Source organism: Bos grunniens, chromosome 12 (genome assembly GCF_055505025.1).
Source record: "Bos grunniens cultivar Pamir isolate PY7600 chromosome 12, Bosgru_T2T1.0, whole genome shotgun sequence".
In the NCBI taxonomy this organism is placed as follows: Eukaryota; Metazoa; Chordata; class Mammalia; order Artiodactyla; family Bovidae; genus Bos; species Bos grunniens.
Genome location: NC_141176.1, coordinates 73,854,238 through 73,878,722, shown reverse-complemented (window position 1 = coordinate 73,878,722; position 24,485 = coordinate 73,854,238). Strand labels below are relative to the sequence as shown.

Below are 24,485 nucleotides of genomic sequence, written 5' to 3'. Positions count from 1 at the left end.
AATGGATGGGGTGGGAGATGGGAGGGATGTTTGGGCAGGAGGAGACATGGATGTAACTATGGCTGATTCTTGTTGATGTACAACAGAAAACCACAAAATACTGTAAAGCAATTATCCTTCAATTTAAATAAAGAAAGAAAGAAAAGAAAAAAAATGATGAAGGAAAAGAACTGCCAGCCAAGTACCAGGTTACCAAGACCTGATCTCTGACTTAAAAACCGTATATCATCTTTCTTATTCCTCAGGTCTGGATCCATCAACTGCAATTTGCAGGGGGAAATCTGCCATCTATCCCTTTCTCCCTAAAGCACGGACCCCACTGGTCTCCACAGAATGGAAGACCCTGCTGTATTGTCCTTCTTTACCTCATGATGATACAAGATTTCTCTATAATGGATCTTCTGTGGAAGGAAGAGACAAGGAGAGGGACACCAGGGCAGAATGAGCTGTCTCCTGAAGCACAAAGGCTTTCCTGGGCTCTCTTCCCTGATCTCTATAGGGTTCCTGGAAAGCAGAGATGATAGAAACACAGGAGCAAACTCACTGTTTGAACAAGTGTCTGCTGACTCCTGCATCCACTGCACTGAATGGATCATCCAGGAGGTAGATGTCTGCATCCTGATACATGGCTCTAGAAAACGTAGACAGATGTCAGGAGAACACACTTCACACTGCCTGGGGCTCATCTCTGAATCATGATGATGTCCAGTAACTCCCTGTTCATTCCAAGAGTCCATAGAAAGAACCAAGACCCTGCTTCACCAAGGCCCACCTGGTGAGCAGGGTCTGTGTGCTCATGTCCACTAGGAGCCATGGAGGAGGAGGGGTAGGATGGCAACTGAAACCCCACTTACCTGGCGAGGCTGACCCGGGCTTTCTGTCCTTCACTCAGTGGGGTTCCTCTGTCTCCTATGACAGTTTGATCTCCATCCTCCAGAAGCTGTAAATCCTATGTGGAGAAAGAAAAGTGAAAGAGAGTAAGATTTAAAATGTATTCTTCTCCTCTCATATTTCAGTTGGTAAAGAATCCGCCTGCAATAAAGAGACCCCAGTTCAATTCCTGGGTTGAGAAGATCTGCTGGAGAAAGGATAGGCTACCCACTCCAGTATTCTTGGGCTTCCCTTGTGGCTCAGCTGGTAAAGAATCCACCTCCAATGCAAGAGACCTGGGGTTCAATCCCTAGGTTGGGAAGATCCCCTGGAGAAGGGAAAGGCTACCCACTCTAGTATTCTGGGCTAGAGAATTCCATGGACTGTATAGTCCATGGGATCACAAAGAGTCAGACAGGAATGAGCAACTTTCACTTTCCTCTCATCCTAATTTTTATTTATTTATTTATTTTTAGCCAAACCATGTAGTCTGTGGGATCTTAGTTCTCTGCCTAGGCATTGAACCCATAATCTCAGCCATGAAAGCATGGAGCCCTAACCACTGAACCACCAGGGAATTCCCATCCTCCTAATTCTTTAGTACCAGTTCTTCACACAAGTATTTGATCAAGAGCAATGGGAATGTTTCATAGTGACTAAACTATAGCCTTGAACAACAACACCAAAAAAGCTCTTTGGTTTCTCATTTGTTTTCATTCTGTAGTTTTTCGCAGAATTTATACATTTGACTATTTTCACACTTATTTATTGAAGATCGACCAGGCATTATTATACACCTGGTGTATATTATTATACACCAGGCATTATTCAGGGCATGATGAATTCAGCCACAAAGAAATAAAGTCCCAGAGTTTCTTTCCATGGTGGGAGATGGATGATATAAGAAATTAAGCTGAGTGCAAGTACTGAGGACTAGAAGGAAAAGGAAGCCGGCTCAGGGGGATGGAGAGTGAAGGAGGGAAGTGAGTCTACAATGGGGTGTGAGGGCTCTGCTCAGAGAGGGTGTGAGCAGATCTGGGAGAGGGGAAGGGACTCAGGCAGACCTGGAGAGGCTGCTGCACACAGAGGGATGGGCGAGTGCAGGGGCCACGGGGGGATGCCCAAGGTGTTCAGGACAAGCAAGTAGGCCAGGAGAGCAGAGCTGAGTAAGAATGAGGGGAGCGAGGGCAGAGACAGAGCAGGAGGAGCCTTGGGTCACTCCCAGTAACAGGGGAAGGGAGAGAAGGGACGACTGACCTGGTCTGAGGTTTTTTAAAGAATCACTTCTATGCTTTGTGGAAAACAGGCAGTAAGGGGGAATGGGTGAGGGTGGATACAAGTGAGGAGGCTACTGGAATAATCTATGGGATAGATGATGCTCCCACCAGAGTGGAAGCAGCAGAAATGGGGCAACAGGGTCAGACTCCAGACACACTTAGAAGGTGGAGTCTGTAAGACCTGCTGACCAGATGGGAGTGGGATGTAAGAGAAGAGGAGGACTGTGGTGTCTGAGACATGAGGAAAGGGAAGGACAGGGTCTCCATATACTGAGTTGGGGAAGATGGTGGATGTCGGTTTAGGAGACTTCACTTGTGGACAAGGTGAGATGATATCACGGTGATATCACAGTGCAGCTGGACATGCAAGTGTGAAGGTCTGTGCTAGAGACATAAGTATGAGAGCTAGTGGCCAGGGTGGTGAAGGCACAGGGCTAGATTTATTAGAGAATGAGTGTGTCTTAAATTTCCAATTTTGCTGAACATGGTGTCAGCTTCCCACTTTCACAGAAGGAATAAGACCTGACTGGAGTCTTCATGTGATACTATACAAGAAAAGGGAGCAGGGCAAAAAAAAAAAAAAAAGCAGGCTGGACAGGAAAAACTAAAGGGAAACAGTGTACTCAAGGAACACGGAGCGGAGCAGATCAGTTAAACCAAGTGGACGCTTGCCCATGGAAGCAGAAAACACTCAAAGTTAAGGATATGAAGCTTTGATTTGAGAATAAGGGAATCTATCATAAGTTTTATTTGAATACTATTTAAGAAATAAATAGACAAATCTGTTTATTTTCCCCGGAGTACCTGGGGAAATAAAAAAGATGATAAGAACATCCCCAAAACCACAAAATAACAATCAAGTTTAAGTTACACAGTTATTATATTAGAAATTTTAGACGGCCTGTAATTATCACTGGACAGATCCTGGCATAGACAAGCAGCACTCGTTTCTTTGTCTCTACTTTAGCAAATTTGGGGGGGAAGCAAGTGGCACACCGGGGTCTCCATGATAAACAAATCCTTTGATCTCCTAAGTCTCACTTTCCTGTTCTACAGAATGTGCTGTAGAAACAAGAGTCACTAAACTCAAGGATGCTGTGAGAATCTAAAGTGTAGGAAAACTCTCCATAAATGGAAAAAGGACAGGAATTGATAACTTGCTATTGGTGACTGATCACACTCCTAGTAATTAGAGAAACTGAGACTCAATCCCTGAGCCTGCTGACTCCTGGACCTTAGAGTTATCTCATCAGCCTGAATTGATATTCCCAATGTGATTACTTCATATCTCCCTATTTTATTACAGAAAAGTTTTCAGCTCAATAAGCTTAAAGGTTTACTTCAATTAGATCTAGTTTAATACATCTAGTTATTAGCATGTAATACAAAAAGTTTTGCTTTTTTTAACTATTTTTTTTCCTCCAAGATTAGGAAGATGTGAGCACAGGGAGAACTGTAAGGAGAAATCTTTATAATATTTATATGCATTTAAGTATGGATGAATGAAGAGGAAAAGGCTGTGTTAGTAACAGTTGCTACCATTAACTGAAACCCTGATTTGTTTGCATTGCACAGGCATGGTCTGTAGCCTTTAGGGTAATCCCACCCCTCCACCATGTAATAAGAGAAAAGACTGAGACAAACACCGGGAGTTACTATCCAGGACTATTTTTCTCTAAAGGTCAAACCTTTTCTACTACACGTGCAGTCTCTGTATCTTCAGGCCAAGATAACTCTGCTGCCGCCGCTGCTGCTTAATCACTCCTGTGTCTGACTCTCTGCGATCACATGGATTGTAACCCGCCAGGCTCCTCTGTCCATGGAATTCTCCAGGCAAGAGTACTAGAGGAGGTTGCCATACCCTCCTTCAGGGAATCTTCCCAACCCAGGGATCCTGTGTTGCAAGCAGATTACCACTGAGCCACCAAGGAAGCCCAAAATAACTCTAGACACCTCTACTATCTGTGACCATCTCAAGTTCATCCACTGACACATGGATTCCAAAATGAGATAAGCAGAGGCTCTCATAACTCATTAAATGGTTCCCAAGTGCTGCAAAGACCTTGCTAACCCCTTGCTAATTGCTAATCAGTCATAGAGGACATTTCAGAGCAGCAAAAAACCTCTTGGAAAACCGCTGAATCAGTGTCCTCATTTTGCTGTGGAAACCTCAGGCAGGTAACAGGACGTGTTCACAGTGAGAGCAGGAGTGACACAGCCGGGTCTGGGACTCCCCTCTCACTACTCCTCTGCCCTAGGCCACCTTCCTGCCAAGGAGAGAATAGGCACCAGGGGCCCCAACTCTCCGTCCTGACCATGCAAACAGGAGAGCAGTCCATCTTTGTAAATATTTGTCTCATCACATACAGAAGAATCGCTATGCAGCCCAGTCTTGCAGGGCCCCTTCTCACAGAATCTGCTTCATGGATGGTCCAGGGTGAGGGAAGCCTCAGAACACTGTCCTCGGTACTGGTCCAGTCATGCCACGTGGCTGCAGCAGAGCATCGCCCCCCAGGGAGAACGACGGCCCCTGAGGAAAATGCTGAATGGTAGCCACTGTCCCACAGCTGCTCTTCTCCAGAGATGCTCAAATGTGGGACAGAAAGACAGGGCTGAGCTTCACCAGAAAGGCAAGGTCATGAGAGAAACATTCACACCTGGCCCGGATCTTTGGAGTCCGATGTGGGCATCAGGAGCTGGAGATGATTAAGGTAAAGAGAAAATGCCTGAGATCTGTTTATTCCACATCCCACCTTCCACCGTCATCCATCACCTGCTTTTTGAAAAGTTCTTTCTTTTAAACTTCCTCAAGCAAGCACAGCACCGAGTACAAGCATGGAGTCTAGAGTTGTGCAGAAACAGATCTGAACTTGACCTCCAAATGTTAAGGACAGCTGTTTCATCCCCCAAGCTTCAGCTTTACCAACAAAAATGAGGAATTTAACATCGAGGACAAGTATAAAGAATAACTTACATACCTTCTTATGTGTGTATACACACACGTGTGAGAGAGAGAAAATGATTTGCATGTAGACTCTGAATGGGAGCTGCTGTTCTCACTGTTTACCTTTGCTTCCCCCTTTTCTTACACAGTATTTGTAGCGTAGCGTTAGTCACTCAGTTGTGTCCAACTCTTTCGACCCCTGTGGACTATAGCGTGCCAGGCTCCTCTGTTCATGGAATTTTCCAGGCAAAAATACTGGAGTGGGTTCCACTCCCTTCTCCAGGGATCTTCTGGACCCAGAGATTGAACCTGGGTCTCCCACATTGCAGGCAAATCCTTTACCATCTGAGCCACCAGGAAAGTCCATGTATTTGCTCTTAAATTGTTTTTAAATTTTTGGTTGCACCATATGGCATGTAGGATCTTAGCTTTTGACCAAAGATCGAACCTATGCCCCCTGCATTGGGAGCATGGAGTTTTAACCACTGGATCACCACATTATAAACACCATTTAATAAAAATCCAGCTCATTCCTGCTACCTTGATACTGTAACCAGGAAGGGTTAATTTTGAACTCATACTGGATCTGCTTCTGTGACTGTATCCTTATCTTGCTGTTTTTGTTACTGCAGGCATGCACAATGCCTGCCTCAAGGAGATAGCCTGACCCTGCCCACCTGTGAAGGGTTATAAGGAAGTGAAACTAACTTATCTCCCAGCATGAGGCTTGCTACTTTATAAGATATTCACAAGAATTAAATTATCTTTTTACTTTGTTTCCTCATGTCCAACCATCTCTGATTCACAGAAGAACAGGACCTCATGCCCCTGATGAGATGGCTATTTTGAGGTGCTAACCTGCCATCTCAGCTATTTGTAAGGCCTCCTCAGAGAATCATTTTGCCTTTTTGCATTTCTTTATCTTGGGATGGTCTTGATCACTGCCTCCTGTACCATGTCATAAAAGTTTGTCCATAGTTCTTCAGGTACTCTATCAGATCTAATCCCTTGAATCTATTTGTCACTTCTACTCTATAATCATAAGGGATTTGATTTAGGTCATACCTGAATGGTCTAGTGGTTTTCCCTACTTTCTTCAATTTAAGTCTGAATTTGGCAATAAGGCATTCATGATACGAGCCACAGTCAGCTTCCAGTCTTGTTTTTGCTGACTGTATAGAGCTTCTCCATCTTTGGCTGCAATGAATATAATCAATCTGATTTCAGTGTTGACCATCTGGTGAAGTCCATGTGTAGATTCTTCTCTTGTATTGTTGGAAGAGGGTGTTTGCTATGACCAGTGCATTCTCTTGGCAAAACTCTGTTAGCCTTTGCCCTGCTTCATTCTGTACTCCAAGGCCAAATTTGCTTGTTATTCCAGGTGTCTCTTGACTTCCTATTTTTGCATTCCAGTCCCTTGTAATGAAAAGGATATCTTTTTCGCATGTTAGTTCTAGAAGGTCTTGTAGGTCTTCACAGAACTATTCAACTTTAGCTTCTTCAGCATTACTAGTCAGGGCATAGACTTGGATTAACATGATATTCAATGGTTTGCCTTGGAAACGAACAGAGATCATTCTGTCGTTTTTGAGATTGCATCCAAGTATGGCATTTCGGACTCTTTTGTTGACTATGATGGCTACTCCATTTCTTCTAATGGATTCTTGTCCACAGTAGTAGATATAATGGTCATCCGAGTTAAATTCACCCATGTCCAACGTTCCAGTCCATTTTAGTTCACTGATTCCTACAAAGTCAATGTTCACCCTTGCCATCTCCTGTTTGACCCCTTCCAATTTGTCTTGATTCATGGACCTAACATTCCAAGTTCCTATGCAATATGGTTCTTTACAGCATTGGACTTTACTTCCATCACCAGTCACATCCACAACTGGGTGTTGTTTTTGCTTTGGTTCTGTCTCTTCATTCTTTCCGGAGTTATTTCTCCACTGATCTCCAGTAGCATACTGGGCACCTACTGACCTGGGGAGTTCATCTTTCAGTGTCCTATCTTTTTGCCTTTTCATACTGTTCATGGGGTTCTCAAGGCAAGAATACTGAAGTGGCTTGTCATTCCCATCTCCAGTGGACCACGTTTTGTCAAATAATCAGACACAACTGAGCGACTGAACTGATACTGATACTGAACCCGCCATCTTCTCTGTCAGTGGCTTCCTGAATAAAGTCCCTTCCTTGCCTCAACACCTCATCTCAGATTTGTTGGCCTACATTGCAGCAAGCAGAGTGAGCTTGGATTCAGTTCAGTGATTCAGTCATATCCAACTCATTGAGACCCCATGGACTATAGCATGCCAGGCTTCGCTATCCATCACTGTCTTCCAGAGCTTACTCAAACTTACATCCATTAATTCAGTGATGCCATCCAACCATCTCATCTTCAGTTCTTTCCTTCTCTTCTTGCCTTCAATCTTTCCCAGTATCAGGGTCTTTTCCAATGAGTCAGTTCTTTGCATCAAATGGCCACAGTATTGGAATTTCAGCTTCACCATCAGTCCTTCCAATGAATATTCAGGATTGATTTCCTTTAGGATTGGTTTGATCTCCTTGCAGTCCAAGGGGCTCTCAAGAGTCTTCTCTAACACCAAAGTTCAAAAGCATCAATTCTTCAGCACTCAGCTTTCTTCATGGTCCAACTCTCACATCCATTCATGACTACTGGAAAAACCATAGCCTTCACTAGATGGACCTTTGTCGACAAAGTAATGCCTCTGCTTTCTAATATACTGTCTATGTTGATCATAGCTTTTCTATCAAGGAGCAAGCATTTTTAATTTCATGGCTTCAGTCACCATCTTCAGTGATTTTGGAGCCCAAGGAAACAAAGTGTGTCAGTGTTTCCATTGTTTCCCCATCTATTTGCCATGAAGTGTTGGGATTGGATGCCATGATCTTAGTTTTTTGAGTGTTGAGTTTTAAGCCAGCTTTTTCACTCTCCTCTTTCACCTTCATCAAGAGGCTCTTCAGTTCCTCTTCACTTTCTGCCATAAGGGTGGTGTCATCGGCATATCTGAGGTTATTGGTATTTCTCCCAGTGATCTTGATTCCAGCTTGTGCTTCATGATATTGTTACTGAGTCCAAAGTATGAAAAGAGTGGACTCAGTAACAATATCATTTCCACAAAAGAATGATCTCCCATTAACAACAACCCAGGAGAAAGAAACAAGAGCATTAAACAAGCAATTCTGTTTTGTTCACATCATCACAAAATGCTGCTCATATGATACAATCTATGATGTTCAGGTCATTGTTCAGGCAAAATTACTATTGCTTCACAAAGCAAGTTTGGAGCCTTCAACACCACACCTTTGAAAGACTGTCCCAATCTTTTTCTACAGTACAAAAGAACACACTGTACTGAACAGGCCCTGAGGAGAAGCCCTTTAATGCTATCATTTAGATTTTTATAACCTAAGAGAGTAACACAGTATTTATCAGTATTTACATTTTTCTTTATTTTTTTTGCCAGATTATATTGTCTTATCAGGTAATTTCATTTTCACCATTCATTCACTGATTTCATCTAAATTTCAGAGTTTCACCTTGACATTTTCTGTGAAATGCAGTCTTTTCTGAAAACAATCTCTCCCCCAGTGAAACAATGCAGTATTAAGAAGAAATGTTAAAGCATTCTCTTTTCTTTAAATAAAAATACCAGTCATAACCAAGTGCAGAGAAAAATCTAGAGACTGAAAGGGAATGAGGAGGTATCTACCAAGTGCAGGGGGCAGACCTCATGTGGAGCCTGATTCAAACCAATGGTAAAGGAGACTTCTCAGTGAGATGACTAGCAATACGTAAACTAGAAGGTTGATAATATTGAGGAATTTGGGTTATTCTTCAGATGAACTAATATGTGTTTTCCAAAGGCTCTCCTATCTCTTAGAGAAAAACTAGTAAAATATTTGTGTGTTAGTCGCTCAGTGGTGTCTGATTCTTTGCAACCCAATGGACTGTAGCCCACCAGGCAAGAATATTGGAGTGCGTAATCATTCCCTTCAGGGGATCGTCTGAGCCCAGGAATCAAACCCACATCTCCTGAACTGCAAGCAGGGTCTTTATCATCTGAGCCACCAGGGAAGCTGTGAAAGTGAAAGTCACTCTGTCGTGTCCGATTATTTGCAACCCCATAACTATAGAGTCCATGGAATTCTCTAGGCTAGAATACTGCAGTGGGTAGACGTTCCCATCTCCAGGAGATCTTCCCAATCCAGGGATCGAACCCAGGTTGCCCACATTGCAGGCAGATTCTTTACCAGCTGAGCTGAATGCTTTACAGATGAACTAATCTGAGGTCTAGGATCTGCTCCAGAATAACCTGGGGTGGGGGTGGGGCTGGCAGAGGGCAGGGGTGGAGATGCAGCAAGACTGGCCACCAGCTGCTCCTGCTTGAAGCTGGGGAGTGGGCACATGAGGGTTTATTACACTGTACACTCTAATTTTATAAATTTTTGTAATTGTCCACTACGAAAATAAGTTAAAAGTGAATGAAACTTCACAAAGTGAAACAACTCCCTCCTCAACAAAGCATTCTGTGAGTGTCCTTATGACATCAAGATTGAAGGACTAGCATATATGCCTGCACACTCACGCAGAAGACTGGTGTAAATATTAAACAACACTGAATGATCTTTCAAACTTTAAAAAAAAAGGAACTTTCAACAAACTTTACTGATAGTTTAAACCAAGTCTGTCATTTGAAATTCTACTCAAAAGTCCTTACTCACCTCTCCCAAAGCACAAGCCTTTATTACTTTTTCATATCGGTCTTCTTCATATTTCTTCCCAAATAAAATGTTACTCCTCACAGTTCCTGAGAACATCCAGGGCTGCTGAGAAACATACGCGATCCTCCCATGCACGCTGACCTGCCCCTGGCTCGAGGGCAGCTCCCCCAGCACAGCGCTCAACAGTGACGACTGAAACAGACGGCAATACACACACATAAATAGGCAGCACTTAGGATGAAACACATCCCATAGCACAGCTGACCCAAGCCTGGTGCTTGATACACAATAGAACACTTGCATTTAGAACAGGATAAAGTACAGCCCTGGAAGTTTGGACAAAACAATTTAAAATAACTCTATTGGTCAATGCAAATGAATGGTTGATAAAGAATATTAATAAAATACTATAACAATCTCCTCTGCCCAAGAGGAGCTCCCAAAGAAGCACTACACTCAGGAAAAACTAAGAATGTTTAACATCCTTCACTAGCAGAGCAGCCCAGCAGGATGTGTATATCATGTATCTGATGTTTAGTGCAGTTGTTTCTGCATCCAGGTATCCTTCATTTGACACTTATCCTTAAAAAGCTATGTGTGTTCCCCATCCTGAACCCAGTGCACCAGCACCAAGCATCCAGTATCGTGCATCGAACCTGGATTGGTGACTTGTTTCATATATGATATACATATTTCAATACCATTCTCCCAAATCATCCCACCCTCTCCCTCTCCCACAGAGTCTGAAAGACAGTTCTATACATCAGTGTGGCATATTCATTTTGATATATGGCAAAACCAATACAATATTGTAAAGTTAAATAAAATAAAATTTAAAAAAAAGACACAACCGAGCTAAGGGAAAAAAAAAAAAAAGCTATGTGTGAAGAATATATCCAAAGATGATTACTTAACATGTATGCCTGTGGCGGATTCATTTTGATATTTGGCAAAACTAATACAATTATGTAAAGTTTAAAAATAAAATAAAATTAAAAAAAAAAAAAAGAATTCTGAAATGAGTTGTGTCTAAAGAACAAAAGTCCATATAGAGGAAATCATCACCCTGTCATGTACACATCCACATTTAAGTTTCTGTATTTTGTTGTTTCACAACACAGGACACTAAGTGCAAGTGCACGTCTTTCAAATCTCTTCTGACACACAGAAGTGACGTATCTGTGTCTACACCATCAGAGTGCTCACCACCCTGGGCTGAGATAAACTGCCCATGTATCTGTCTTGCCCTGGAACCTGGTTGCCTCTGGACGGTGGAGATGTTGGGGTCTGGCTCATATCTGTGTCATTAGCTCCAGCACGTGGCTGAACATTCACTACACGTGCACTGAAAGGATCACATCAAATCCCATGAGGAAATGCTCAGAGCTTCCTGGAAGAGCCTTCACCACCTCCAGACCTCCTAGAGGGGCCACTATGATGAACATAAGTCCCTGCTGTTTCCATCCAACCTGAACAGCTGTCACATCAATAATTTCATTCACTGAGAAGTCCAAATTCCTGACAATGGTCCCCAACTGTGCAATGTGAAGCACCAAGAAAGAAAACACAGTGTGTGCTTATCTAGATTTATTTGACCATGAAACTTTCTTGCAAAACTAATATTCCATGGAACACAGTCTGAGAAACGCTGTTCTAGGTACATCCAATTCAAACTGTGTCACACACAGCTCTGGGCTCAACTCTGAAAATTTAACAAGGACAGTGGTGTTGCATCAAGCTGACAAAAGGCATCACAACTTACCTTTCCTGCACCCACAGGTCCAACCACCGCTAACAGTTCACCGGGTCTGGCAGTAAAGAAAAGGTCTTGTAGGGTTGGGGTTCCTGATTTCTGCAAATTAAAGTTTATACAAATGTGCCCATTTCAATAAAGTAACATACATTACTTCAGAAGGTAGAGAAAATTACATAATAGTCATTGATATGCTAATGTTATCCACATTTTTCCCCTTCCTATTTTAAGATAGTAAGTCCTGGAGGCCTTTTCATCCAATCATACATATCTCTTTGGGGGTTAACAAGGCTCATTCTTTTACCAGATTTTCATAAGGACATAGCTCTAGACACCCACAGAATTTTAGTAGTAGAAATGACAAGGCACCTGCCTGAAACACAAACTGAATAATGCACATAAGCTTATTAATATAATGCACTTAATAGAATACCCAGCTTGGGAGGCTTTTAATCATTTATAAGTTTTCATCATGACCCTTGGTTTTAACTGTCTAATTAATCTCCACAGTTCAATTCAGTTCAGTCACTCAGTTGTGTCCAACTCTTTGTGACCCCATGGACTGCAGCATGCCAGGCTTCCCTGTCCAACTCCAAGAACACACTCAAACTCATGTCCATGGAGTCGGTGATGCCATCCAACCATTTCATCCTTTGTCATCCCCTTCTCTTTCTGCCTTCAATTGTTCCCAGCATCAGGGACTTTTCCAATGAGTCAGTTCTTCACATCAGGTGGCCAAAATGTTGGAGCTTCAGCTTCAGCATCAGTCCTTCCAATGAATGTTCAGGACTGATTTCCTTTAAGATTGACAGGTTTGATCTCTTTGTTGTCCAAGGAACTCTCAAGAGTCTTCTCCAGCACCCCAGTTCAAAAGCATCAATCAACCCCCACAAGGTGGCAGCATAAGTTCCTGGCATGCCTGGCCTGTAATTAAATAATTTGAAATCTCCACTAATCTCTCCACTTTCATTTCATAAAGAATGAACCTCAGTAGTGCTCAGCAAGCAAAGGGGTACACTTTATATAACAGTCCCTCCTGGCAAATTAAGTGCTATTAATAATGGTCCAAGCTCTAATTTTTAACAAGAGCTCTAATTTAATACCACCACCACCAACAACAACCAAAAAAGGGGAATAAGTTAATTATAACATGATGAATCAAAGAGATAAACCCTCAATTTTATATGTATTTACATACATTACCTGTCTTGGCTGAACAGAGGATAATAAAGTACTTCTACTGAAGAAAAACAGGCAGCTTATTTACTGTCTGAGCCACCAGGGAAACCCAAAGGAACAAAATAACAATGAAAACCAAGGAGATACATGCGCTAGTACCCCCACCCAATGCAACGGAGGACAAAGTATTCATTGTGCCAATAACAAGTCACATTCTTGAGAGATTTACAGGTTCATTATGTCTTTACATATCGTAAGTGTTAAGAAAATTGTCAATAGCTGCCAATGCTTAAAAAAAAGAAAAACGAATGCTGACATTTGATTCTAAAGTGCTGCAAAGACTAAAAACACGATTCTGAATTTAAAAGTCTGGATATTCCTCAAAATGAAAAATTTATCCGGAAAGAAATGAACTAATTATAAAGCATTTACATGCTAAAAAATGACAATTATTTTGCTTAGTCAAGAACACTAGCCCCAAATTTTAAAGAAACTATGAATCTACCAATAAGAAGCTGGATATTAAAACATAAGAAATATTTTTTAATCTTCTCCACTTCTTTATTCTTTTCTGCCACTTAGGGTTCCTATTTTATTACTTATCACTCAGTTATGACTAAAAAACAATGAGTCACATACCAACATCAGCTCCCTGTCACCACCCCTCACTGTTTCTCAGGGTCAGACACTGAGTTCCCTCCCTGTTCAGGCTTCAGGATGGGGCACTACTCTACCGAGACCAGTAGAGGGCAGCACTCAGCAGCTCAGACGTGCTGCTGCTACTGCTGCTGCTAAGTCACTTCAGTCGTGTCCGACTCTGTGTGACCCCATAGACGTCAGTGCACCAGGCTCTCCTGCCCCTGGGATTCTCCAGGCAAGAACACTGGAGTGGGTTGCCATTTCCCTCTCCAATGCATCAAAGAGAAAAAGTGAAAGTGAAGTCGCTCAGTCGTGTCCAACTCCCAGCGACCCCATGGACTGCAGCCTACCAGGCCCCTCCGTCCATGGGATCCTCCGGGCAAGAGTACTGGAGAGGTCCAGTCAACTCCTGGTTATCCAGACTCAGGGGATGCTGACTCAACAAGGATCATCAGCTGAGCCCCCACTCTGTACCAGATGTAGTTGAAAACCCCTGCCCCATGAAGAAATGGAGGCTCCCACAGGACCATTTATTTTACAGCTTCAAGACTGAGACCAAGTCCCATCATTTCATGAATGAGACCTGGGTCCCTGAGACCTGCCCCCACTTGCCTACCTGGCTGTCTAGTGGAGCAGGTTACAGAGTTCATGTCTATCTCCTGCCTCCCAACCCAGCAGGGGCTTCATTCAGATTCAGCTTCTCTTTAAAACCCCAATGTCTGTGTCCCCCGTCCCAGGGATCTCTCACCCATGATCTAACCTGACAGCCATAATTACTAATGACCCCAGCAAGGGGCACAGTCCTTCCATAGGCAAGGCCAGGGCAACATAACAGGCTATTCTGTTTTACAATGCAAGTTGCACAAAAATCTGAGAACATGTTATTAAGTTCTTGAAAGAAAAACAAAATAGCTCATTTTAAAATGCTGCATAATTTGGTACAAAAGAAATTTGGTAATGGGTCATTAAAAAATATGTGTTAGCAATCACATGGAGTGGTATTTATAATGGAATTTTAGTGCTTTCCATAAATGCTTCAAGAGTACTGTGACGAGAAATACGAAGCAGGAGGTAAATCTACCGGAATAAGGTATGAGAAACTCTCAGGATAGGTCAGGCACCTTCTGTGAGTTGCCACATGCAACTGGCACAGGGATGTGGTTTTATCTATTTGGGAACATATTATCCTACTGTGCTATTGATGGAGATGGCAGGCGCTTAATCAGAAGTTGGTGAACACCACGCAGGTGGCAAAACAGAGTCACAGGCGTGAAAGACCAGAGGAGTTTACAGAATCTAGACACTTTCCCTATAGTCCCCACTCTGACAGCAGCCAGGCTTCTGAGCTCTGCTCTGGGGAGTGGACCCTCTGGTACAGACATCTCCTTCCTGAGTCCTCCTGGCTGTCGGGCAGGAACAGTTTCCTGCCTTTGCTAATTTCTGGGTTGTCTCACCCATCGCCATTTTGCTGTTTCTGCCTTTCCCCACTCTTATCATCCATGTAACTAATTCCCTGAATGGAACTCCCTCTCCCATGGTGGGGTTCTTTTTTCCTGACTAATCCAAACTGATACGGGAGGATGTGCACAGAGGACCAAGGAACCATGGAGGCAGGAACATTTCAATCATTGATAAAGAAGGCAGCACTGCATGTGCAATTTTGAAAGTGGACCCTTGTTTTTTTCTGTTTGCCAGAAAGTCATAAATAAACTAAGTGTTGGAAAATCACCAGTTCTCCCTGTCAGTTTCCACACACTGCAGCCCTTCAACTAGGAATCACTGGTGCTCACTACGACCACCTGCTGTTTCCTTCCTGCCCCTGGCTGCTACCAAAGTAGCCAGAACCATCCAGAAGCTTAGGATGGGGGAGCCCCCACTCTACCCCACAGCAAAAATCCAGATCATGGCCTCACTGCCTGTACAATAAAGTGATCTGATAATCAAGGCAAAAAATGTACACCGATTCCCCAAAGCCTCTTTAACAAATCTCTGTGTATTCATTAGTTAAACCATTTCACACCACAGCATTTTGTCCATCCAATCCTGTAAATTCTAACATTATAAACACATGTACTTTAAATTCAAAATGTGCTAATACTTTGAAAGCTCTCTTGAAAATGAAATAAAGAGCAACATGTCAAACTTCTTAGGCTGATTTTACACTTAATCTCCATTAACTGCAAACCTTATTCCTGATTTTGAGAATTTTTATAACATACTCTCAATATATGAGCAAATCACATTCTACATCATGTGGAAAACCTCATCATTCTCCCATAAACCTATGTCTTCAGTTGTCAATTAGTAGTCATGATCTTGGGGTGGAGGACTTGTTACCTTATCCCAAGAAGCAGTGAAATTGTTCATGTCTACTATCGTTTCACCATCTGATGGCAGCTGAGGATTGAGCTGTGGTATCTCATCAAGTAATAGGAAGTTCTACAGAAAAAAAGGAGAAACACATATTGTTAAACTGCAAGAACAAAGCACAAACAAAAATAATTGCTTTCCTGGAATTTATAATTAAAGATTTTATACAGCCTACATATCATTTTGTCAGCTATACTTAAACTAGTTTTGTTTCATATCAGAACATACTAAATAATATATGTATATAGAATAATATATATCATATGGTATACATAATCATATAATGTAGTATATATAGCATGCATAGTGTTTTATATACATATGTATGTGTATATATAAACATTTATATATAAAGCACATATAAGAATATTTTATATACAAACACTATTGTTTAACTGCTCAGTCAAGTATGACTCTTTTGAGACCTGCATGGGATTTTCTGGGCAAGAATACTGGAATGGGTTGCCATTTCCTTCTCCAGGGGATCTTCCCAGCCTAGGGATCAAACCTGCATCTCTTGCATCTCCTGCATTGGCAGGAGGATTCTTTACTACTGTGCCACCTGGGAAGTCATATAAATACAAGGTTATTTGCCACTAGTACCACCTGGGAAGCCCCATATATATATACATACAGAGATATATATATAATAAACAGTTCCTGGCCATGAGCAAAGAAAGTAGTGACTTTCTCAACAAGTATCCTGGTTCCCCCTTTAAGAGAAAATATTATTTCAAACTTCAACACATTTAGCGACTGGACATTTTTATTGTTTACTTTTTGAGTTACTAACAATAAACAGGAGAATTGGTAGGAAACGATTCCGCAAATACTTACTGAATCCCACCAGGTGCCAAGCACCATGTGACACTGCTAGGAACACAGTGAGGAAGGCCATGCCCAGGCCTTCAGGCATCAAGGGGCACAGGACAGGCTGGGACAACAAGACCAGTGGCAGAGATGCCAAATGAAAACCCTGGCAATGCCTGTTTTGCATCATGACTTTTCCCTGGACACTTAAACACACTCTGCCTTTCTCCTGTTTTAAGTCAGTATCACTGTTTTCCATTAATTATCACTTAAGTCATTATTCTAAAAATGAAGTACTCTTAAATTTCTCTTAAAAATATTTTACAAGCATCTTTCCACAATCACTGTCTCTTCTTCTTAGACACTGCCCTCTCTCCTACAACAGGAATGACTGTAGCTCCCACTTCTTGCCATGTTCACATTGCTTAGCAGTTATTCAGTGGAAAGAAAGAAAGAAAGTGAAGTTGCTCAGTTGTATCCAACCCTTTGCGACCCCATGGACTGTAGCCTACCAGGCTCCTCTGTCCATGGGATTTTCCAGGCAATAGTCCTGGAGTGGATTGCCATTTCCTTCTCCAGGGGATCTTCCCAACCCAGGGATCAAACCCAGGTCTCCCACATTGTAGACAGATGCTTTACCATCTGAGCCATCAGGGAAGTCATATTCAGTGGAATGCAGCTGATTAAAACCAACTCCTGAGAACCACTACAAAGCTAGCATAATCTTATGTAGGAAAACTCCCTCCTGTCCTGCAAATGCTAGACATAATCCAACAAGAAAAGCTACTATGGCAGAGAAATTGAGTAAACAACTGAGACAACCCCAGTGCCATCGCCTCTTCCAAGAACCATGAAAATGTGGCAGAGACTGCTCGCTATGCTCAAAATCTGCTCTCATTCTTCCCAAACCCCAGATTTTAGCTGCAAGTAACAGCCTGGAAGGAGGCCCTCGCTCTCCAGGCTCCCAAGCAGATAGGAGCAGCCATGTGACTAAATCCAGGTCAGTGGAGAGTGACAATGTCCAGAACCTTCCTCTGCCCCAAGGCCTGGGTTTTGGAGGCTGCCAGCTTCGTCAAGGCCATACAAAATGGAGTAATAAGAAAGAGTCTGGGACTTTCCTAGTGATGCAGTAGATAAGAATCTGCCTGTCAATGCAGGGGACATGAATTTGATCCCTGGTCCAGGAGATTCTACGTGCCACAGAGCAACTAAGCCCATGTGCCACAACTACTGAGTCTGAGCTCCAGAGCCCAAGTGCCACAACTACCGAAGCCTAGCCACCTAGAGCCTACGCTCCACAAGAGAAGTCACCACAATAAGAAGCTTGCTTGCCACAGCTAGAGAAAATCTGTGCAGCAATGAAGACCCAGCACAGATAAAATTAAATTTTTGTTAGGAAAAAGAAAGAGTCTGAGTCCCTAACACCATGGAGGATGATTCCCACAAAAAAAAAGTCTGCTGAAATCCTAAACTGTTACTTCAAAATATGACTTAAAAACAGGGTTGCTGCAGACGTAATCAATTAAGGTGAGATCACACTGGAGTAGGGTAGGCCCCAAATCCAATATTAGTGTCCTTATAAGAAGAGAAAACCAGGGACATACACACACTGGCAGAAAATGCCCATGTGATGATGGAGACAGAAGCTGGAGTGATGGCAGTTACAAGCCAAGGAAGATCAAGGTTTTCCTGCAACAACCTAAGCTAACAGAGGCGAGGAAGGATTCCCTCTTGCAGGATAGAGAGGGATGGTGACCCTGCTGACTCCTTGACTTCAGACTTCTAGGCTCCAGGACTGAGAGACAATCAATTTCTGGGGTTTAAAGCACCTGTTTGTGGTACTTGGTTACAGCAACCCCAGAAAACCCATACAGAGCCTTATAAGGACACTTGCATGAGAGAAAAATAAACTATCTGTGTAAGCAGCTTTAACATGGGTAATTCTAGGACTCCCAGGCAAACTGAGTCCAAATCAACATAGGGAGAAACTGAAATAAGTATCTGAGGATGTGGGAGAAAGAAAACAACTCATAATCAGTAACCTATTACCCTAAAAATCATAAACACACTTCAAGTCCTTGACACCCAGAATATCATGCTCCCAAATCATAAATGTTTTTGCAGTCTTCTACTGCAAAAGAACAACTGGTTAAAAACTGAACATGAAAACCTGCTTCTGTGCAGGAAAAGAAAGACATCGTGATCCCTGCATCTCTCTCAAAGACCAGCTGGTGGGAGGCGCCATCCACTTTTTGCCTCCTCCTCTCATGCAGGCTCACTGAGAGCCTAATGCTGGGCATGGCTCCTCCTCCCTGCTCGGAGCCTGAGTCCAGCAGGAGACAGGGTGGACGGACAGCGCTCTGAGGACTCCTCTGCAGACTCTCAACCACCGCAGCCCGAGTTCTCTCTCCACACCACCTCTTTCGTAGTCAGCCAGGTACCAGTTCTCACCTGTTCTGACACAGCTCATCCCTCTCCCCATGCTTTTCTCTTAAAACAATATAATTTCAGACTTCCACCCATTATTAACCACTGAAAATATTAATACAACTTTTCTTTTGCTGGTTCCTTCCCCAGCCCTCCCCAACACCACCAAACCGATCCCAACACCACTTCTTCCTGATCTCTTTACAGCACCTCTGAGTGTCCACCACGCTTAACACACCCAGAGACCCATCAGTACCTAAGTCCACACTCCCCAGGTGGCCTCTGCCTGGATACCCTGAGTACTAACCCCACCCATCCTTACGAGTCCATCTCAAATGCTAACTCTCCATGGAACCATTCAGGACAATCCAGGCTCACACTGCCCTCCCTACCTCTGAATCCCCAGAGAGATAGTAAGTCACACAGAGGGGAGACACTTCATCATTCATGCACCTACAGTCACAACTCCAACTGAGACCAAGCTTTGCACAGAGTCAACCATCATGGGTAAGGCAAGGAATAGACTGTAGGGCTGTTCAAATCAGTACAAACACTGACTACATGACTACTATAGCCTTACACAGTCTGAGCTAACACAGCAACAAGCAAAAGGTTACACACATATGTTATACATTTTGTCTAGACAGAAATTCCAATTTTAGCTTAAATGTGTTACCAAGATTAAAAAAAAAAAAAAAACGATGTTAAGTATGTGCACAGTAGAACAGAAATGTTCGACTTTCAAAAAAAGAAGAAAGTAAAAAACAAGCACTAAGTAAGGAATTAAATCTATTGAGTGCTTGTTCACAAATAATAGGTCTGAGAAGGGAAAGAGTCACAGTTTTCCAGGGGTTAAATGACACTCCATTCAGTACATGACCAACTCATGAAGGTGCAGAAGTGCTGGCTGGATTCTTCTCCAGGACTCAGGCTAATGAAAAAGCTGAAATTAAATTTCTCTTGGACCCAGAACAGGTTCTGCAGGAAAGTATCAACATCAGAACTGTAGCCAAAAAGATTGAGTTCCCAATCTTTTGGAAATGGAAAACCTGCTTTATGAGCAATATAACCTCAGAGACTCATTTTATGGCATGTAAAATCACTGGACTTTCAGTGCTTCAGAGACAAGATATTTACAATTCTAGTGGAGTCATTCAACGCCAAGACCTTCAGACCCCTTTTCTTATTAAGAAAAAAATAGAGGAACTTCTTGGACCATAAAATCATAATAAATCCTCATATTCTCTATAAAAAAAAAGGAAATTGAAAAGCATGTATAAACAAGACACAAAACTATGAAGACCACGTGTAGGTCTGCCTGTGGGTATAGACCACCACACCCCCTCCAAAGTGGGCAGGGGTGGTGGGTTTCCTTCCTAGGACTCCCAGATATGACCTGAGAAGAAATCCTAGGAGATGACCGTCCAGTCTACTGAGTCCCAGGCTGCGGGGGAGAGGGGGGGCAGCAGAGCTCAACCCCACACTGTATTCTAAACTCCTCATGTCCACCACACCTCCAGCCCATCTGTGGTCAAAACTCACCAAGCTGTAACCACCTATCAGTAAATTCAGCTGCCCTTTTCTTCCACTCTTGCTGCCCTTCAACCCATCTAAGTGAGAGGCAGGTTGAGGAAGAAAATGAACATCCATTCATTGTCTATTACCTGTTAGATAACAGCATAGGAACTAAATAACAGGATAGGAACTATATAACAGGATAGGAACTAAATAACAGGATAAGAACTAAAGAGCCTCTTGATGAAAGTGAAAGAGGAGAGTGAAAAGTTGGCTTAAAACGCAACATTCAGAAAACTAAGATCATGGCATCTGGTCCCATTACTTCATGGCAAATATTTGGGGAAACAATGGAAACAGTGACAGACTTTATTTTCTTGGGCTCCAAAAATCACTGCAGATGGTGACTGCAGCCATGAAATTAAAAGACACTTGCTCCTTGGAAGAAAAGCTATGACCAACCTAGACAACATATTAAAAAGCAGAGACATTACTTTGGCAACAAAGGTCCTTCTAGTCAAAGCTATGGTTTTTCCAGTAGTCATGTATGGATGTGAGAGTTGGACTATAAACAAAGCTGAGTGCCGAAGAATTGATGAATTTTGAACTTTGGTGTTGGAGAAGACTCTTGAAAGTCCCTTGGACTGTAAGGAGATCCAACCAGTCAATCCTAAAGGAAATCATTCATTGGAAGGACTGATGTTGAAACTCCAATACTTTGGCCACCTGATGTGAAGAACTGACTTATTTGAAAAGACCCTGATGCTGGGAAAGATTGAAGGCAGGAGGAGAAGGGGATGATAGAGGATGAGGTGGTTGGATGGTATCACCAACTCAATGAACATGAGTTTGAGCAAGCTTCAGGAGTTGATGATGGACATTGAAGCCTGGCATGCTGCCTTACACGGAGTTACAAAGAGTCAGACACAACTAAGCAACTGAACTGAACTGACCAGGATAGGAAGCTGAATCAGGCCAAGGACAGTCAGTGAAGTGGCTCTTACAGCAAACATTTAGATATTTCTAAGCATCTCAGAATTCAAAACCAAGTTCATGCTTTCCTCCCCAAGTTTGGTTCTCCTCTAGTATTCATTATTTGAGTGAATTCAGGTGATTTTATAGCCCCAAAAGGTGAAGCAGCCTGAGATCCACCTTTCCCTCCCTCAATACCCAACTCAAGACATGCCCCGACTATCTCTCAAATCTGGCCAAGTCTCTCTATTGCACCCTAAACCTAAACACATCATCTTGTCCCTGGACCACATATGGCATTAACCTCCTGACACCTCATCTCCCCACCTCTTCTCAGGGTCCTCACCCCACCTCCCTGTCCTATTCCCAGGTTGCAGCCAGGCTGAGCTCTAAGATGATAAAAACTTTGATGTCACCTGTAGAGTCCTGTACAGTACCCTGCTCAGGCCTCCAGCTCTCTACTCTGCAGCCTCAGACATTCTTGGTTCCTCAAATGCACAGATTCCCATCTTGTGCACTAAAAACCTGTGTCACATCACATCCCCAGGAAAGTGAGAAGCATCAGCCTCCCACCTCCCCCAGCCCACACACAGAATTCTTCAGGTAACTTCTTCAGCCTTACCAGGAGGCACCACCTCCAAAACTACACCAGTGACTTTGCCAAAGCACCTCATGGCACCTCAGAATTTTCCTTCCAAGGACTAATGACACACAAACGCATGTCCACAGTGACTTTCACTATTTGATTCTTTATTAATCCCTTACTTGATGAGACATAAATTCCAAGAAGGAAGGAATTCTCTCCTGCCATTGTACAGACACATCTAGCTTGTGCCAAGCTTCAGGTAGACACTCAGTTACTTTGTGGAATAAATGACTGGATGAATAAATTCAAATTTGAACCCAAAAATCTAGCAGAAAACAAGAAAGGTTTTTCTTCTCAACTGATTTTAGTCTTAATAAGATCTTTTCAATCCTATTGTTTTTTACATTTGTTAAAGTACATTTTGGTTTTGTTTGCTTTTTTCTACAACTAAGGCAATATTTCCAAAATGTGGCCTATTTTCAGGTACATAGGGGCATTTACTAAAGATATTGATATTTTGGTCTCCAGACAAAATCACTTTTCAGTTCAGTTCAGTTCAGTCGTTCAGTCATGTCTAACTCTTTGTGACCCCATGAACCGCAGCACACCAGGCCTCCTTGTTCATCACTAACTCCTGGAGTTTACACAAACTCATGTCCATTGAGTCGGTAATGCCATCTTATCTCATCCTGTGTTGACCCATTCTCCTCCTGCCTTTAATCTTTCCCAACATCAGGGTCTTTTCAATAGATTCAGCTTTTCACATCAGGTGGCCAAACTATTTGAGTTTCAGCTTTAGCATCAGTCCTTCCAATGAACACCCAGGACTGATCTCCTTTAGGATGGACTGGTTGGATCTCCTTGCAGTCCAAGGAACTCTCAAGAGTCTTCTCCAACACCACAGTTCAAAAGCATCAATTCTTTGGCGCTCCGCTTTCTTCATAGTCCAACTCTCAGATCCATACATGACCACTGGAAAAACCACAGCCTTGACTAGATGGACCTTTGTTGCCAAGTAATGTCTCTGCTTTTGAATATACTATCTAGGTTGGTCATAACTTTCCTTCCAAGGAGTAAGCGCCTTTTAATTTCATGGCTTCAATCACCATCTACAGTGATTTTGGAGCCCCCCAAAATAAAGTCTGACACTGTTTCCACTGTTTCCCCATCTATTTGCCATGAAGTGATGGGACCAGAGGCCATGATCTTCGTTTTCTGAATGTTGAGCTTTAAGCCAACTTTTTCACTCTCCTCTTTCTCTTTCATCAAGAGGCTCTTTAGTTCTTCTTCATTTTCTGCCATAAGGGTGGTGTCATCTGCATATCTGAGGTTGTTGATATTTCTCCCAGCACTCTTGATTCCAGCTTGTGCTTCCTCTAGCCCAGCATTTCTCATGATGTACTCTGCATATAAGTTAAGTAAACAGGTGACAATATACAGCCTTGATGTGCTCCTTTTCCTATTTGGAACCAGTCTATTGTTCCATGTCCAGTTCTAACTGTTACTTCCTGACTTGCATAAAGGTAAGTCAGCTGGTCTGGTATTTCCATCTCTTTCAGAACTTTCCACAATATATTGTGATCCACATAGTCAAAGGCTTTGACATAGTCAATAAACCAGAAAGAGATGTTTTTTTCTGGAACTCTCTTGCTTTTTCGATGATCCAGCAGATCATGGCAGTTAGATTTCTGGTTCCTCTGCCTTTTCTAAAACCAGCTTGAACATCTGGAAGTTCATGGTTCATATATTGCTGAAGCCTGGCTTGGAGAATTTGGAGCATTACTTTACTAGCATGTGAGATGAGTGCAATTGTGTGATAGTTTGAGCATTCTTTGGCATTGCCTTTCTTTGGGATTGGAATGAAAACTGACCTTCTCTAGTTCTGTGGTCACTGCTGAGTTTTCCAAATTTGCTCACATTTTAGTGCAGGACTTTCACAGTATCATCTTTTAGTATTTGAAATAGCTCAACTGGAATTACATCACCTCCACTAGCTTTGTTCGTAGTGATACTTCCTAAGGCCCACTTGGCTTCACATTCCAGGACGTCTGGGTCTAGGTCAGTGATCACACCATCGTGATTATCTGGGTTGTGAAGACCTTTTTTGTACAGTTCTTCCATGTATTCTTCCACCTCTTCTTAATATCTTCTGCTTCTGTTGGTCCATGCCATTTCTGTCCTTCATTGAGCCCATCTTTGCATGAAATGATTCCTTGGTATATCTAATTTTCTTGAAGATATCTCTTGTCTTTCCTATTTGTTGTTTTCCTCTATTTCTTTGCATTGATTGCTGAGGAAGTCTTTCTTATCTCTCCTTGCTATTCTTTCTAACTCTGCATTCAAATTGGTATATCTTACCTTTTCTCCTTTGATTTTTGCTTCTTTTCTTTTCATAGC

At 42.5% G+C, this 24,485-nt stretch overlaps 1 protein-coding gene across 6 annotated transcripts in view; it reads right to left on the bottom strand.

Moving 5' to 3' along the window:
- Window positions 1-24,485, bottom strand: part of LOC147361902 (ATP-binding cassette sub-family C member 4-like) — a 162,625-nt gene that overhangs the window by 104,467 nt on the left and 33,673 nt on the right. For all 6 annotated transcript variants that reach the window (XR_015138372.1, XR_015138373.1, XR_015138374.1 and 3 more), the window contains exons 9-13: window positions 15,746-15,847; window positions 11,600-11,689; window positions 9,838-10,029; window positions 855-949; window positions 545-631 (exon numbers count right to left, since the gene is read on the bottom strand). Coding sequence is in view for 3 of the 6 variants with exons in the window: in XM_086330237.1 (XP_086186363.1) it covers window positions 545-631; window positions 855-949; window positions 9,838-10,029; window positions 11,600-11,689; window positions 15,746-15,847 (566 nt within the window). In the remaining 3 variants the exon portion in view is untranslated. The remainder of the gene's footprint in view (window positions 1-544; window positions 632-854; window positions 950-9,837; window positions 10,030-11,599; window positions 11,690-15,745; window positions 15,848-24,485) is intronic.